This window comes from Rhinopithecus bieti, unplaced genomic scaffold (genome assembly GCF_001698545.2).
Source record: "Rhinopithecus bieti isolate Rb0 unplaced genomic scaffold, ASM169854v2 scaffold_21703, whole genome shotgun sequence".
In the NCBI taxonomy this organism is placed as follows: domain Eukaryota; kingdom Metazoa; phylum Chordata; class Mammalia; order Primates; family Cercopithecidae; genus Rhinopithecus; species Rhinopithecus bieti.
In genome coordinates, this window is record NW_016812332.1 from 1,890,733 (window position 1) to 1,903,806 (window position 13,074).

The following is a 13,074-nucleotide window of genomic DNA, read 5'->3' on the forward strand; positions in this document are numbered from 1 at the left end:
TTTATATACAGGCATATTAACTCTTCTTACAGATGCAACTTCTAGTCTATGTATATTTTCTCCAGTCTGATTTGTATTTATATTTTTAAAATATTTGTATTATTTTCTTGTTGATTCTTAGAAATAACCTTAAAATTCATTGCAGGGTAAAAATGTACTTGATCTGTTTAGTAGCCATGGTATTATATAAATGAATGGCCCTTTTCCTTTTAAACAGAGGGCATGTTTGGACTTCTATGAATCAAGCCATATGAGTAACTAACCTTCAAAATTAAGTACAAAATCTTTAGTATAAATTATATGAAAGTACAAGGGTCTTAGTTGAATTGGATACTTATTTAGTAGTATTTTAAGCTGGGAGAGTTATTTTTAACCCTTTATAAATCATGTACAAATCATGTTGCTTGACAATGGGGATACGTTCTGAGAAATGTATATCCCTGCTATAATCTCTCCTTTTCTCCCCACCTCACTTTCTGCTCTCCATCCAATCAGTGTTTCATGATTTTGTCACTGTATGAACATCCTAGAGTGTACTTAGATAAACCTAGATGATAGAGTAGATGGTAGAGACTACTACACATCTTGGCTATCCAGTAGAACCTATTGTTCCTAGGCTACAAACCTGGACAGCATGTTACTATACTGAATACTGTAGGCAACTGTAACACAATGGTAAGTATTTGTGTACCTAAACATAGAAAAAGTACAGTAAGAATATAGTATTATAACCTTGTGGGACAACCATTGCATATGTAGTCCATCATAGGCCAAAAATCTTGTTACACAGCCCATGACTGTAATCTAATATTTTATTGATGAGAAGCAGGTAAGCTATCATTCAAGGAACAAATCTATAAGTGGGGTGTTTCAGTGAGCTTCATACTATCTGAAAACTCGTGTTCAATTATAACAATAATCACCGGGCTGCAACTTCTGAATTTGGTCCTTCAAATTAACCCTTGGAGTCTGGAACGCCATACCAACATAGGATCACTAGGAGGTCTGTCATCTGTGCTCTGTAGGTAGCAGCAAACTGGCAGTCCTTTGTGCATAGGTAAGGAGTCCCTGACAGGGCACACCCTCGCCATACTACAAAGTCAGCTGTAGCTTCTGGGGAGGACAGTGCAGCAGCAACAGCAGCAGTCTGAGCTATAACTCTCCAATCGTTGAAATGCTTCTAGGTCACTCACTCTATAACACTTAGAGGATGGGGGAGGAGGTGTCGTGAGCTTCCCCAAGCCCAAGAATAATGCCACCTTTGATCTGTAGAAATGAAAAAATGGAGCTTTTCCTTCACAAGTGGGTTTTAAATATTTCTCCATTAATAGTTAATGCACATGCAGACCAGCAGAGTGACAGCTCCCTGTGATTATGAATTCTGGCGTCGTAACTCTAGTCCAAATAGGAGCTGAACTTTCAAAATCATAGTGGTTACTTTTGACAAATTAAATTGTCCTACTTAGGAAGAAAGGAGGAATGAAGAGAAAGAAAGCGAAAGAGTGGGTGCAAATTTTCCTTCGAGGTAATTCTCAGGTTGAGGAAGAAAAAATGAGAAAAGACTACATTGGTGTTTTCTAGGCTGACGATATTGCCAATGTTTGTTAGAAAATAGATATAGAAGGCTCCTATTCAGAGGTAAAGCAAGACAGATAAGGGGGAAGGGAAGTCATTGGCAGTATAACTCACTGTCTCAAAACAAAGAAGTATGTTTAAGGGAATGCTTAGTTTTTAATAGGAATTAGGTTGCTTGAGACTGAAGTTTAAAATTAACTCAAAAAATGGTCTTAAGTTTCTAACAATACAAAAATAACAATAGTTTAAATAGAAAGTCCACTTTATAGCCCATTGCAGTATTAAGGTTTCTGAATTATGTCAAGTTGTACTAATGTAGTCTTTGACCATTAAATCCAATTATTTGTCTTTATAAATTCCTTGTGTGTTTTGCTGGCTTTGAATAGCCTAAATATCACAATAGATGCTCTACTCAGGATATCTGCTGAGTGGATAATCTAGGGTTTCTGTATTTCATATAATCTGTAGTTTCATATTTAGGAGGTAAAGCTAGCTGATTTTCTAGTGGAGACCAGGATATAAAAATATATAGGTAAAGTCAGGAAGGTAATGCCTAATGTTGAAAAAGCTAAATAAGCTTCACTTTCACTGACTAGCATCTTACTAGATTTTATCTAACCTGACATTTTTAAATGCATACCTTGGGGATCAACCTAGGACTTTGTAAGTGCATGAGTCAGGGTTTGGGTATAAATACTCCAGGAAAGGAGTTGAGTGATGAAATACAGAGAGCCACCGACGGAGAGAAGAACAAAGGTTTTAAATGCTCTAATAGAAGGAATAAAGATTCAGTCCTGCTCTGTAGTTTCCTAGGATTTTTGCCATCAGTCGGCTGAAGATCTCCCTTAAAAGTTTCACCTCATCCTTTTCATTAATACCAGGGATGATGAGCTTCATTTTCATCCTTGATTTTTAAACTCACAACTGTTGGTTCAATATCAGCTATATAAGGTGTTTGTTCAATAATGTATACAGTACAAGTTTAAGGTATTTTCCTTGGTGTTATATAAGTATTTTAAAAACCGAAGATGGTATAGCTATGTTGAGATTGACTGGGAAATGCTGTAAAATGGGTTGGGAGGTCTTGAGTTGTCACAATGACTGGGGAACATTAAGAGTAAATGTTCTGTAGTGTTAAAGACAGGCCCACAAACTGAAAAAAAAAAAAAAAAAAAAATGTTTTGCCCTAAATGTCAATAGTGCCCATAATAAAAAATGTTGATAAAGCACTGGTATATTTTGGGGTCAACAAATAAAAAGATTAGAGATAAATAAGGTAGTCTCAAATTGTATTTAAAACCTAGCAAGGCCTGGGCACCAATTGAAAAGCTTTATTCCTTCAGGGATCTCTATGATCAACAGACCATAAATACCCCTTTCTCAGTTCAGTTCAGTTGATTCCTGGAAAAGCAGATTAGAATAGAGGAATAGGATATTGAAAATATTGACCTAACCTGGAAATCCCTGAGGATTCTTGGGAAGACATGAAATTAATTCTTCTCATGAGTTTTTCTAGTTTAGGAGCCACCTGAAGTTCTACACGACTCCTCAGTCAACATCCTCAGGATTATTCTGGAGGCTTCCAAGCCTCTGGAATAATTTGGGAGCGCACATAAAGAAAGACCCTACAGACTTGCAGTATTTTCTACTGGTTTCTAACTCAATCTTTAATTTTGCTTATAAGCCAAATGCAAAGTTAGTGCTGGTCTAATGAGCAGAGCTATGTTAAGCACCTAAAAGCAGAAGAACGGTGACAGGACATGAGTCACAAATGAAAAATCACAGTACAGAAAATGTTTGGAAAAATACTATAATCCAGAAGTTCTGAGTGGGTGGAATAATGGCCTTCGATATGCCAGAATGGGAATTTTCAGGCAAAGCACTTATAAGGAAACCGCAAGAAAAAGAAGACTGCATTTTTGTTCAATGATTTCCTATTAATTGTGATGTAAATTATATGAATGTGATTTTGACAAAGAATAGCACTGTTTCGGAAAAAATGGTGGCTTATGTGCAAAATAAAAAATGCATCAAGAAGAAAAGAAATGTTATTTGGCACCATGAGTGCAATAAAGTCCGAGATAATGGCTTATGGTTAGGTAACCTTTTATATTTTTCCCGTTTGGCTCAATTTTTAATACTTAAGTCTTAGGGATAAAATATTTTTCTATCACTAAATTAATATAGATTTATACACGTTTTCATATGTAATTCCTGATCCTGATGTGAAATGTGAAGTCATCTAGTTTTAGCCAAATTCGGTTGAGACTGTTACCGTAACAATATGTTATGCCAGAAGATATATTAGATAGCTGTGTTGTTAGTGTGGACAGCTATCCATACAGGAAACAGCTAATAGTCAACAAACTCAATTAATGTTGGACTGAACTCTTTAGAGAATAAAATGTCCCCATTTGCTGGGTCCCTGGGGAGCTTATATCTTCTCTTAACTGAGATGATTCCTAGGGGACACTAATTAAAGTCAACCAGACTCTTGAAAAGTACAAATATCTCTCTTTAGGGGAGCTAAAAGTTAAAATAATTTATTAAAGAACGGTAATTTAAAATGATAACATTGAAGAAGAAAGAAGGCAACTTTTATTTGACCTTGAATGTACTTCTTATTCTATAAGAAATTTTAAAAACTAGAGGGTAGTTGTTTCTTGTCATTATACTGTTGCTGATTCTGTGGTTAGTTATTAATTTTATTTTTTATGATTCACAATCTGCTCTTTGAAATATGCCATATGCTCAAAGCAATTCAAGGATGACAACTGTCAGAATTACTCCAATAAAAATTGCCTAAATGAGGAAGATTTACTGCAGTCTGATATTTCAGTGGAAAGTCCCTCTTCCCTCCCCTGACAGCTTTTTCAGACACTGTGAATCCTGCAACCATTTTTTAAAGGCAAAATCACATGATTGCTTTATAACTGCTAAGACTATTTAAGTAGAATTGGTAAAATACAGTAGGTTAAGGGTGAATTAGCAGACATGGAAAACAATATAGATAGTTATTAGATGAATTGCCTGCAATCAATACATGAGTTTCAAGCCAGTTTTCTTAAATCACATGGAAATGTATTGACGTAATATGACAACGTCTGCTCTATGTATCACTAATAAACATTAAATTGGATGAGCCCTGTAATTTGGCAGCAGCAACCCAAACCAAAGGCAAATTTCTTTTTTCCCTGGGAAGATCTGAGGGGTAGATAGAATCCACCTGAGTGCTCCAATCGTACCACGTTTTGTTAAATGTTACTAGTCCATTTATCCTTCATTTTGTTTCAGTCTATTTATGAATGCAGTTTCATTTATTGCTATTCATCTTGAAGATAAATCTTTGTCCTTCTATAGAATTACAGCAAATAGAATGTGATAAAGGGAACTTTCTTGCAATTATGATGTCGGTGCAGCCTGTCAGCACACAAGGGATGGAAATGAGTTTGGGGACAGGGAAGGGAATTCTAATAGACACCATGATACATACAATGAACGAAAAGATATCCTGAGAGACAGAGAGACTTGTCAGGCTAATCAGATCTTCCACAGCAAGGTAAAGGCAGGAAGGGTAGCTCTAACCTTGTAAAGATGCTGCTGCTGCTCCTCTGACATCATCAGGTCGTGGCTGTCCATCACAAGGGACTCCATGTCAATCAACCAATCCCAGAGCTCCTGATATTCTGAATCAAAGTCCAGAAGCCTGAAGATAAGACACAAAATGTAGTACGCATAAATACAGTGTAGTTGTTAAAATCGCATATTAGAATAATATATTCTTGAAAACCCATGATGTTCCTAGTGATATCTACAAAAAGAGAAGAGAAAATTTCTATGTTGTTACACAGTGGGCAAAATAGAAACTCAAACCTGCGACACAGCCACCTCTTAGATTGTGAAAACATAATATTCAATTCCAATGCTCATACCTGAGACATGTTATGGCTATTTCCATTTTCTAACCCTTTCTGAGGATTTGCAGCACTTGAACAAAATGATCGCCACCGCATTCTTAAAAAAGAGCACTGCCATTTAATAGACTGAGAAATAGAGAGTCAGTGACTTGTAGAAGGTTACATGGTCCCAAATTTTGGGTAAGAACAGCACCCTCAAAATTTGAACTCCTTTCCCCTCTACTAGATTTTCTATGGTATTACATCTAACAGATTTATGATTAAGAATAACAATTTAACTAATTTCTCTATAATGATCACTATCAGATCCAAATATATTGATATATACTATCAGATCCATAATACTATTTTCACTGGGAAATCTCTCAATCATTTATCTGTCCCTCTGCTATCTATCTGCCTATCTCTGCAAACATATATCCTACATTTATTGTTATGGATGAGTAGTCAGCATTTCAGCTTAACACTCAGAGATAGGCTTGAGTGACTCTGGTAAGCCAGTGAGAACCAGTGGCAGATCCAGTATTAGACAGGTGTTCCCCACAGACATGTAGGAAACAAAGGTAAGGACAGGAAGTCAAAACAATGAATCTTTGAATAGCCAGCAATCATTAAAATTCAAAGGAGGATCACTATGGTTTTCAACAAAATAAATCATTAGAATAAGGAGCTTAAAAGGATTAATGTGATTCTCTATTGAAAGCCTGGTGAATAAGTAAAGCCCAGATTCTTCTAAAACACGGTGATCTGAAAATGAAAGTACAGAATGAAAAACTATGACTTTGTCCTTTACCCCCAAAATCATCCCACTAAAAGAAATCCTACAGTCTTGTCAAATTGTAACTGAGCAAAACCCTATCAGTACTAATGAGGCAGCAGCCTCAGGTACGAATCTGAATTTTTCAGTTGAGCATTTTATTACTACCTGTTCCTGTCTCTGTACATTAAATGACTGCTTTCCATGAAAATATAAATCCACTTTTAATAACTTATAATTTAATCTTAATAGATCTGTCAAAAAATTTAAGGTGTGCCTGGTGATGGGGTGAGGGGAATAGATCAAGGATTGTCTATTTTATTTTAATTACTTTATCATAATTATAAAGATCCCTGATTAGAACTATAAGCATCCAAGGGCAAGGATCAACACAGGCTAACATGTGGAGTTTATTAATCAATGTTTACTGAATGCCAATGATGGGTATAGTTGATATACTTAAAACCTTTAGTAAGGCTATGGTGGCCTAGAGCAGTGTTTTTGAAACTAAAACGTGCATACAGTGCAACTGATCATCTTGTTAAAAAGAAGATATTGATTCAGTAACTGTTCTAGGGTGGGGCTTGAGATTCTTCATTTCTAACAAGTGTTGGCAACACTGATGGTCCATGGACCACACTTTTTTTTTTTGAGATGGAGTCTCGCTTGTTGCCCAGGCTGGAGTGCAGTGGCTTGATCTCGGCTCACTGTAAGCTCCGCCTCCCGGGTTCATGCCATTCTCCTGCCTCAGCCTCCTGAGAAGCTGGGACTACAGGCACCCGCCACCACGCCCAGCTAATTTTTTGTATTTTTACTAGAGATGGAGTTTCACCGTGTTAGCCAGGATGGTCTCGATCTCCTGATCTCGTGATCCACCCACCACGGCCTCCCAACGTGCTGGGATTATAGGCATGAGCCACTGTGCTGGGCCCATGGAGAACACTGAGTAGCAAGGACCTCCAGCATATATGTGAAATCTGAACTAGTATCCCATTTCAAAATACTAAAACAAAACAAAACCCAACCACTATAAAAGGACCAAACAAAAAATAAATCATCTGATTTTCTTTATTGACTCTGTGACTAATAAGGAATAACTAATAAACATTTCCTTATGTGATAGTTATAACCATATGGAAATACTTCCTGAATTATGGTCGCTATTTCTCTCTCCTTGCACCCTCCTATATTTCAACCATAAAGACAGAAAAGGTGGAATGCCACCCACAAAATTAGAAGAGTATATGATTCAAGGGATTATTAAAGCAAAGGGTAGAGAAAGGAAAGGAGAAAGCCCACCCTTTCCATGTCAGAGGATTTGGAGAATAAAAAAGAATAAGGCAGGAGGAGCAGGTGCTCAGATGTGTGTGCTTCTCTCTCTTGGCCTAAGACCTAGAAAGGAGGCATGTGAAACAGGCTGGGAAAAAAGCCCAAAGCACAAGGATGTCAACTCCATTTCCTGGTCAGAACTCTGGGAGGAAATTGCCTCATACATTGTCCCCACAATAACCTGGAGTGGGGATGTTGTAGAAAGAGAGAGATCTGTGGTTAGAATTCTCTTTGCTCTGTTGTTCTCTCATTCTCCCAAGAAGAGACTCCAAGGTTCTTGAGAGTTCAGCTGGTGAACTTGAAAGAGGCATTGCCATGACAACAAAGGCACAACGATGGCCTCTCTCCAACAAAAGGAGAGCCAGGTGGGTCTCTAAATCCAGACCACAGGGAATTGGCAGGGTCAGTGAGGGCTGAGTTGAGGCTTAGTCAGCAAGAAATACCACCGAGCCCTGACCAAGTCAAGAGGTAACAATATAAGCTAGACCAGCTACAGCCCTCTGTGGGAAGAAGCCTCATAATATCCTTGAAAAAACCCATTTCAATAAGCCCAGCCAGCCTGTACCTAAGCACTGTGTTAAGCCAGGGGACTCCACTGCACCCCAGAATTACAAGATCATGTAAATTCCTATATGCTCAGATGTCTTCTTGGAGAAAATAATGGAGACAATTAAAAAATCTGAAAAACAGAGCATTGATCCCAAGAGAGTATTTCCTAAAGCGAATGTTAATTTATTAGAGAGGCTATAATGTGTCTGAGAGCCTAAACTCTGATCTTAAAGCAAGTTTTCTTCTTGCTTTTCTAGGAAAGTGTGAGTGTAGGGTGCCTCATAAAAATGATCAGTCAGCAAGAGAAAAGAAAGAAGCTTGTTTCTTTTCATTCATGTGTACCACAGAAAAGAAATTTTGATTATGACTAAGAAATTCAAGGGGAAGAGATGAATTTATTATCTTTGCATCCTCAGTGTCCAGCATAGTCCCTGGTGATTGACGATAAATGAATCTAGATAAAGAAACCAAAAACCTTCAGTGGGGCAAGAATGACTTCAGAAAAGCAGCATGTATCAGCAGATATAATAGCATCTCATCGCCAAAGGCCAATACCAATACAACTAGTGCCATGAACAGGCTACTTTACTCATTCTTCACGTGAGATTTTGTTTTTACTATATTAAAATGGTAAATTCACTTACTTAAAATGATTATATGTAGTAGATGTTAAATCAATGTTAATCGCCTTCCCCTTTCTTTCACCTCCTCCTCTTTTCTATAGTGAAAGATAAAGGAGGTTTATGAACATGAGAATTATTAATGAATAGTTTTCAAATAAATTTAAAAATACATAAAATAATAAAACACTCTGAAGCATGGAAATTTTTTCACTGGCTTTTTAGCATACATTTATATCTATTGAACTGTTTCCTTCTATTATTCTCCTTATCATGGGCCTTGGAACAAAAGTCACTTAAGACTTTTTCTCAAACAGTCTACACTGGAGACCTGCAAGTAGCAAATGAACCTAATACAGATACTCACCCTTTATCCACTCTAGTTTGTTTTCATCCTAGCAGAGAATATTTAGATTTGATATTTGATTTGTTAGATACAGTAAATGCCTTGGTACCACATTTTGTTTCATTGGTACACAATGAGCACCAATGTCCTAAACAACAAATTCTCACAAACTCTCAAAACAGAAGACAAAAACCTTTTTCTTAAAAGCATTTGTGCCTGATTTCAGATTCTTGGCCATGTGTTAATCCACAAGTTGGAAAAGACCTGAAATTTTTTCACATTTACTGAAATCAAACATATAACAACGGCAAATCAAAGCCAGGCGCAGTGGCTCACACCTGTAATCCCAGCACATTGGGAGGCCCAGGCAGATAGATCACCTGAGGTCAGGAGTTTGAGACTAGCCTGGCCCACATGGCGAAACCCCACCTCTACTAAAAATACAAAAATTAGCCAGGCGTGGTGGCACATGCTTGTAGACCCAGCTACTTGGGAGGCTGAGGCAGGCGAATTGCTTGAACCCAGGCAGCAGAGGTTGCAATGAGCTGAGATCATGCCACTGTACTCCAGCCTGGGCGACAGAGCAAGACTCTGTCTCAAAAAAACAGTGGCAAATCAGAAATAAATTACTGAATTTCTTTGCAGGTCCTTTCTAAAGATTCTGAAATTACCACAATGTAATGTCCCCATTATTACAGGAAACTTCTTAAGTAAGGAAAGAGTTCACTTTCTTACGTTTATGTTACCTGCAAAGGCATGTATTTTGAGTGATTTTATAAAACAATGTGCTCCAGGAAAAGTTCCAGCTACTCTACAGGAAAATAGAAAAGATCATGAACAAGTGAATGTATCAAGGGTAGGGCAGAACTAGTTAACAGGTCTGTATTCCCATGGAGAATACGCTGATTTTATCAGCTGAATTCAGAACCAGGATCTTCTCTTGAATTTCTAGTGACAACTGCTCTCATCTCTCTGTTTTGAAAGGAGAGAGGTGATTAAAATTGTGGCAAGTAGCTTATAATCTTATAGGAATACAAATATAAGAACTATGAGTCCCTTTTGGAGGGACTTTCCTCATAAAATTTTCTTTGTAATTATGCTTGGGTTTATGTCAAGGCAGTCACTCTCATTTGTAATCTCCTAGATGTTAAAAGGCCTGTTAGCATACCATTTTAATACTCTATGTATATGTTACAATTTCTATGAAAGTGTTATAAAGCAGATTCATATATACTCTATGAAAGTGTTATAAAGCAAACATTTGACCAAAATGTATTCTTTTGATACTTTTATTTAAATTGCCATATACTTGATCTTAAATGGGTTCACAGTAAAAGAGTTGGACATTCTGATGTAGGTAGCTTAATCATGTTATGGGGAGAAAAAGTCCTCTAACTTGAAGTCAGTTTTTCTTAGACAAATATAGAAGTATAAATGTATTTGTTTTATAGTTTAAAGATCTAAACAGACAAGACTATAGAGAAACAGATGTGCAAAATGTTTCTTTAGTGTTTAGTTTTAAGTTTGGGTTTAAGTACTATGGGCTCTAAGTATTTCACAGCATCTTGCCCACCATTTTACTTTGCCTTTTTAAGGTTAAAAAAGATTCTAGGGCTTTTATAAATAAATCAAATACTAACAACCTTATTTAGTATCATTTTTTCTGCAGATTTGATGGTAATATATTACTTGTGAGGCCAGCATAGTTTAAGAAATAATCCTTCCTCTAAACCCTGATGGGAGTTATATTTGACTAGCTAAGTGTTTGAATACATAAATGCATTCAGCCTTTGGTATTTAAAGTGAGCATCATTAACTCAACATTTCAACTTAAACTTTGCTTAAACGATAAAGTTTCACCCAAGTGAAATCAATGGGAGGTGTGTGTGAATATATGAGGTTTCAACTGGACTCACTAAGGAATTTTGATGAAAACAGACAACCAAATTAAGAAATCATCAAAATAGAGCAATTATTGGTTGAAAAAAAATATGTAACACTAAAAGTCCTCACAGGTTTTCTACCTAAGGCTGAGTAATCGTGTGTGTGTGTGTGTGTGTGTGTGTGTGTGTGTGTGTGTGTGTGTTTTGGGGCACTTAAGAATACATCTTTTGTATGCTTAATGTTAATTCACACTAAGACATCTAAAAACACCAGACTGGTTCCTGAAATACCACCTGTCTATATTGGGAGTTCTATTAAATGATCCAATTTTCCTAACTTCTTTAGCATATTGATTCCTTCCCCAAATATTCACTAAGTGTTCGCTGTCCACATTATTTGCCTAGGAAAGTTTGCCTCTGGCTTTCAAAAAAGACATGTAAAAGAGTGTAACAAAATCTTGCAATAATATAGTTTAAGTATTTTACTGAAGTAAAATACTAATAATAGATCAGAATTTCCCATCATCCTCTACTCCATGTGTCATCTAAGCACAGAAGGGAGATATAACAGTGGTGCCTGTTATGTCTCCAATCATAATATCATTAAAGAATAAAATGTAGCTTCCCAGACATGGAATCTGATATGCACAGTTGCATGTAGAATCCCTTTCCACTCTAAACATATTAAAGTGTGGACACTAATTTACTATTTTGAATGAAAATTCATGAGTGACTTCCTCATGAGAAAAGCAGCCTGCCTTTGCCATTAATAAATAAAAAGGAATATGGAGTTCTTTCTAGCAGTAATTTCCTCAATTTTTATATATACCCACATACATGTGAACATGTCTAAGAAAAATAAAATCAAGCCTACAAACTTATTAATAACTGGCCCTGCTTTCTCGTGGACCATCTGTCCACCAACACCTATTATTGAAATAAAAAGCATAAAGCACCACGACAATCCATTAAAAATTCTAACCGATGAGATAATCTATAACATTAGAAACATCAGTGTAGATTTCTGGGTGTATTTAGAGGATTCTGTTACACTATCAGGAAGTCAAAGGCTTGTCCAAGTTTTTAGATAATATGCTGGACTAAGTTCTACCTAGGGAAACAGAAAACATTCTGAAGAATTTTAAAATCAGTAGTTGGAATAACAAATGGATAAAAGTACTTCAAAAGACAAAGAGATTATTTTTTTTAAAAGATAAACCGTCCTGTGTTATCATTTGTGTGTTAACAGGGGAATGGATCCAAACCTAATGGCACACTGGTGTGGGTTAGGCAGTTCACCCTTTCATTAAAAGATTACCCTACTCTAGGCCTCACTAGTTTTCCAAGATATAATAGGCAATATATCAACAACCTGGAAATAATTATTTGTTACCAAATCCTAACAAAAGTCTGGTAGCACAATTAATATGAAAAGTTACCCTTTATTGAGGCTGACCCTACCCAGAGAGTGCTATGCTTGGACTACAAGATTTTAGTTACTTATAGAACTGTTCTTACTGAAATTGTGCTTTGACATCACTTCTGCAGCCTACATCAAAAAACTGCTTTGGGGATTTGACTTCTCTTGCATAGATGTAGTATCACAGACACCTGTCTCTGCCTTAAAGCGCTGCAGGAGAAATTCCTCTCAGGTCTCAACAGCATAAGAAGTTGTGCATCACCTGATACAGATTATTTTTAATCATAGGACACTATGAATTCTCTGATAGATAAAATTTCATTTTATTCTTTGGGTGTGGATAGCCCAGAGCCAAATCATAGCCCTTCTTGAGGACACACATAGGATATACATTTGTTTATTTTCTTACTTTACTTTTGCCTAAATTATTTCAGTCAAACATTTATTCTATTTTACTGTCAATATTTTTGTAAGTGGACTCAGATCCTTTGTTGAAGGGGATAGGAAAATGAATAAAGGAATACATTTGAAAGAAAAGAGCTAACCTCAGTATACTAAAATGAAGTAAGTGAGATTTGTTTTAGGCGCCTTCTCATTGTCCCTGTTGGCAACTTTCCCCTTTTCCAACGGGCCCCATCAACTCCCCAAAACAGTACAAAATTGATCATTGTTATCATG

General features: G+C 36.6%; 1 protein-coding gene across 1 annotated transcript in view; it reads right to left on the minus strand.

Moving 5' to 3' along the window:
* The window catches only part of AKAP6 (A-kinase anchoring protein 6), a 642,313-nt gene that overhangs the window by 149,802 nt on the left and 479,437 nt on the right, over window positions 1-13,074 (minus strand). The window contains 1 exon segment of the mRNA XM_017895900.1: window positions 5,161-5,281. Within this exon segment, the coding sequence (XP_017751389.1) occupies window positions 5,161-5,281 (121 nt within the window).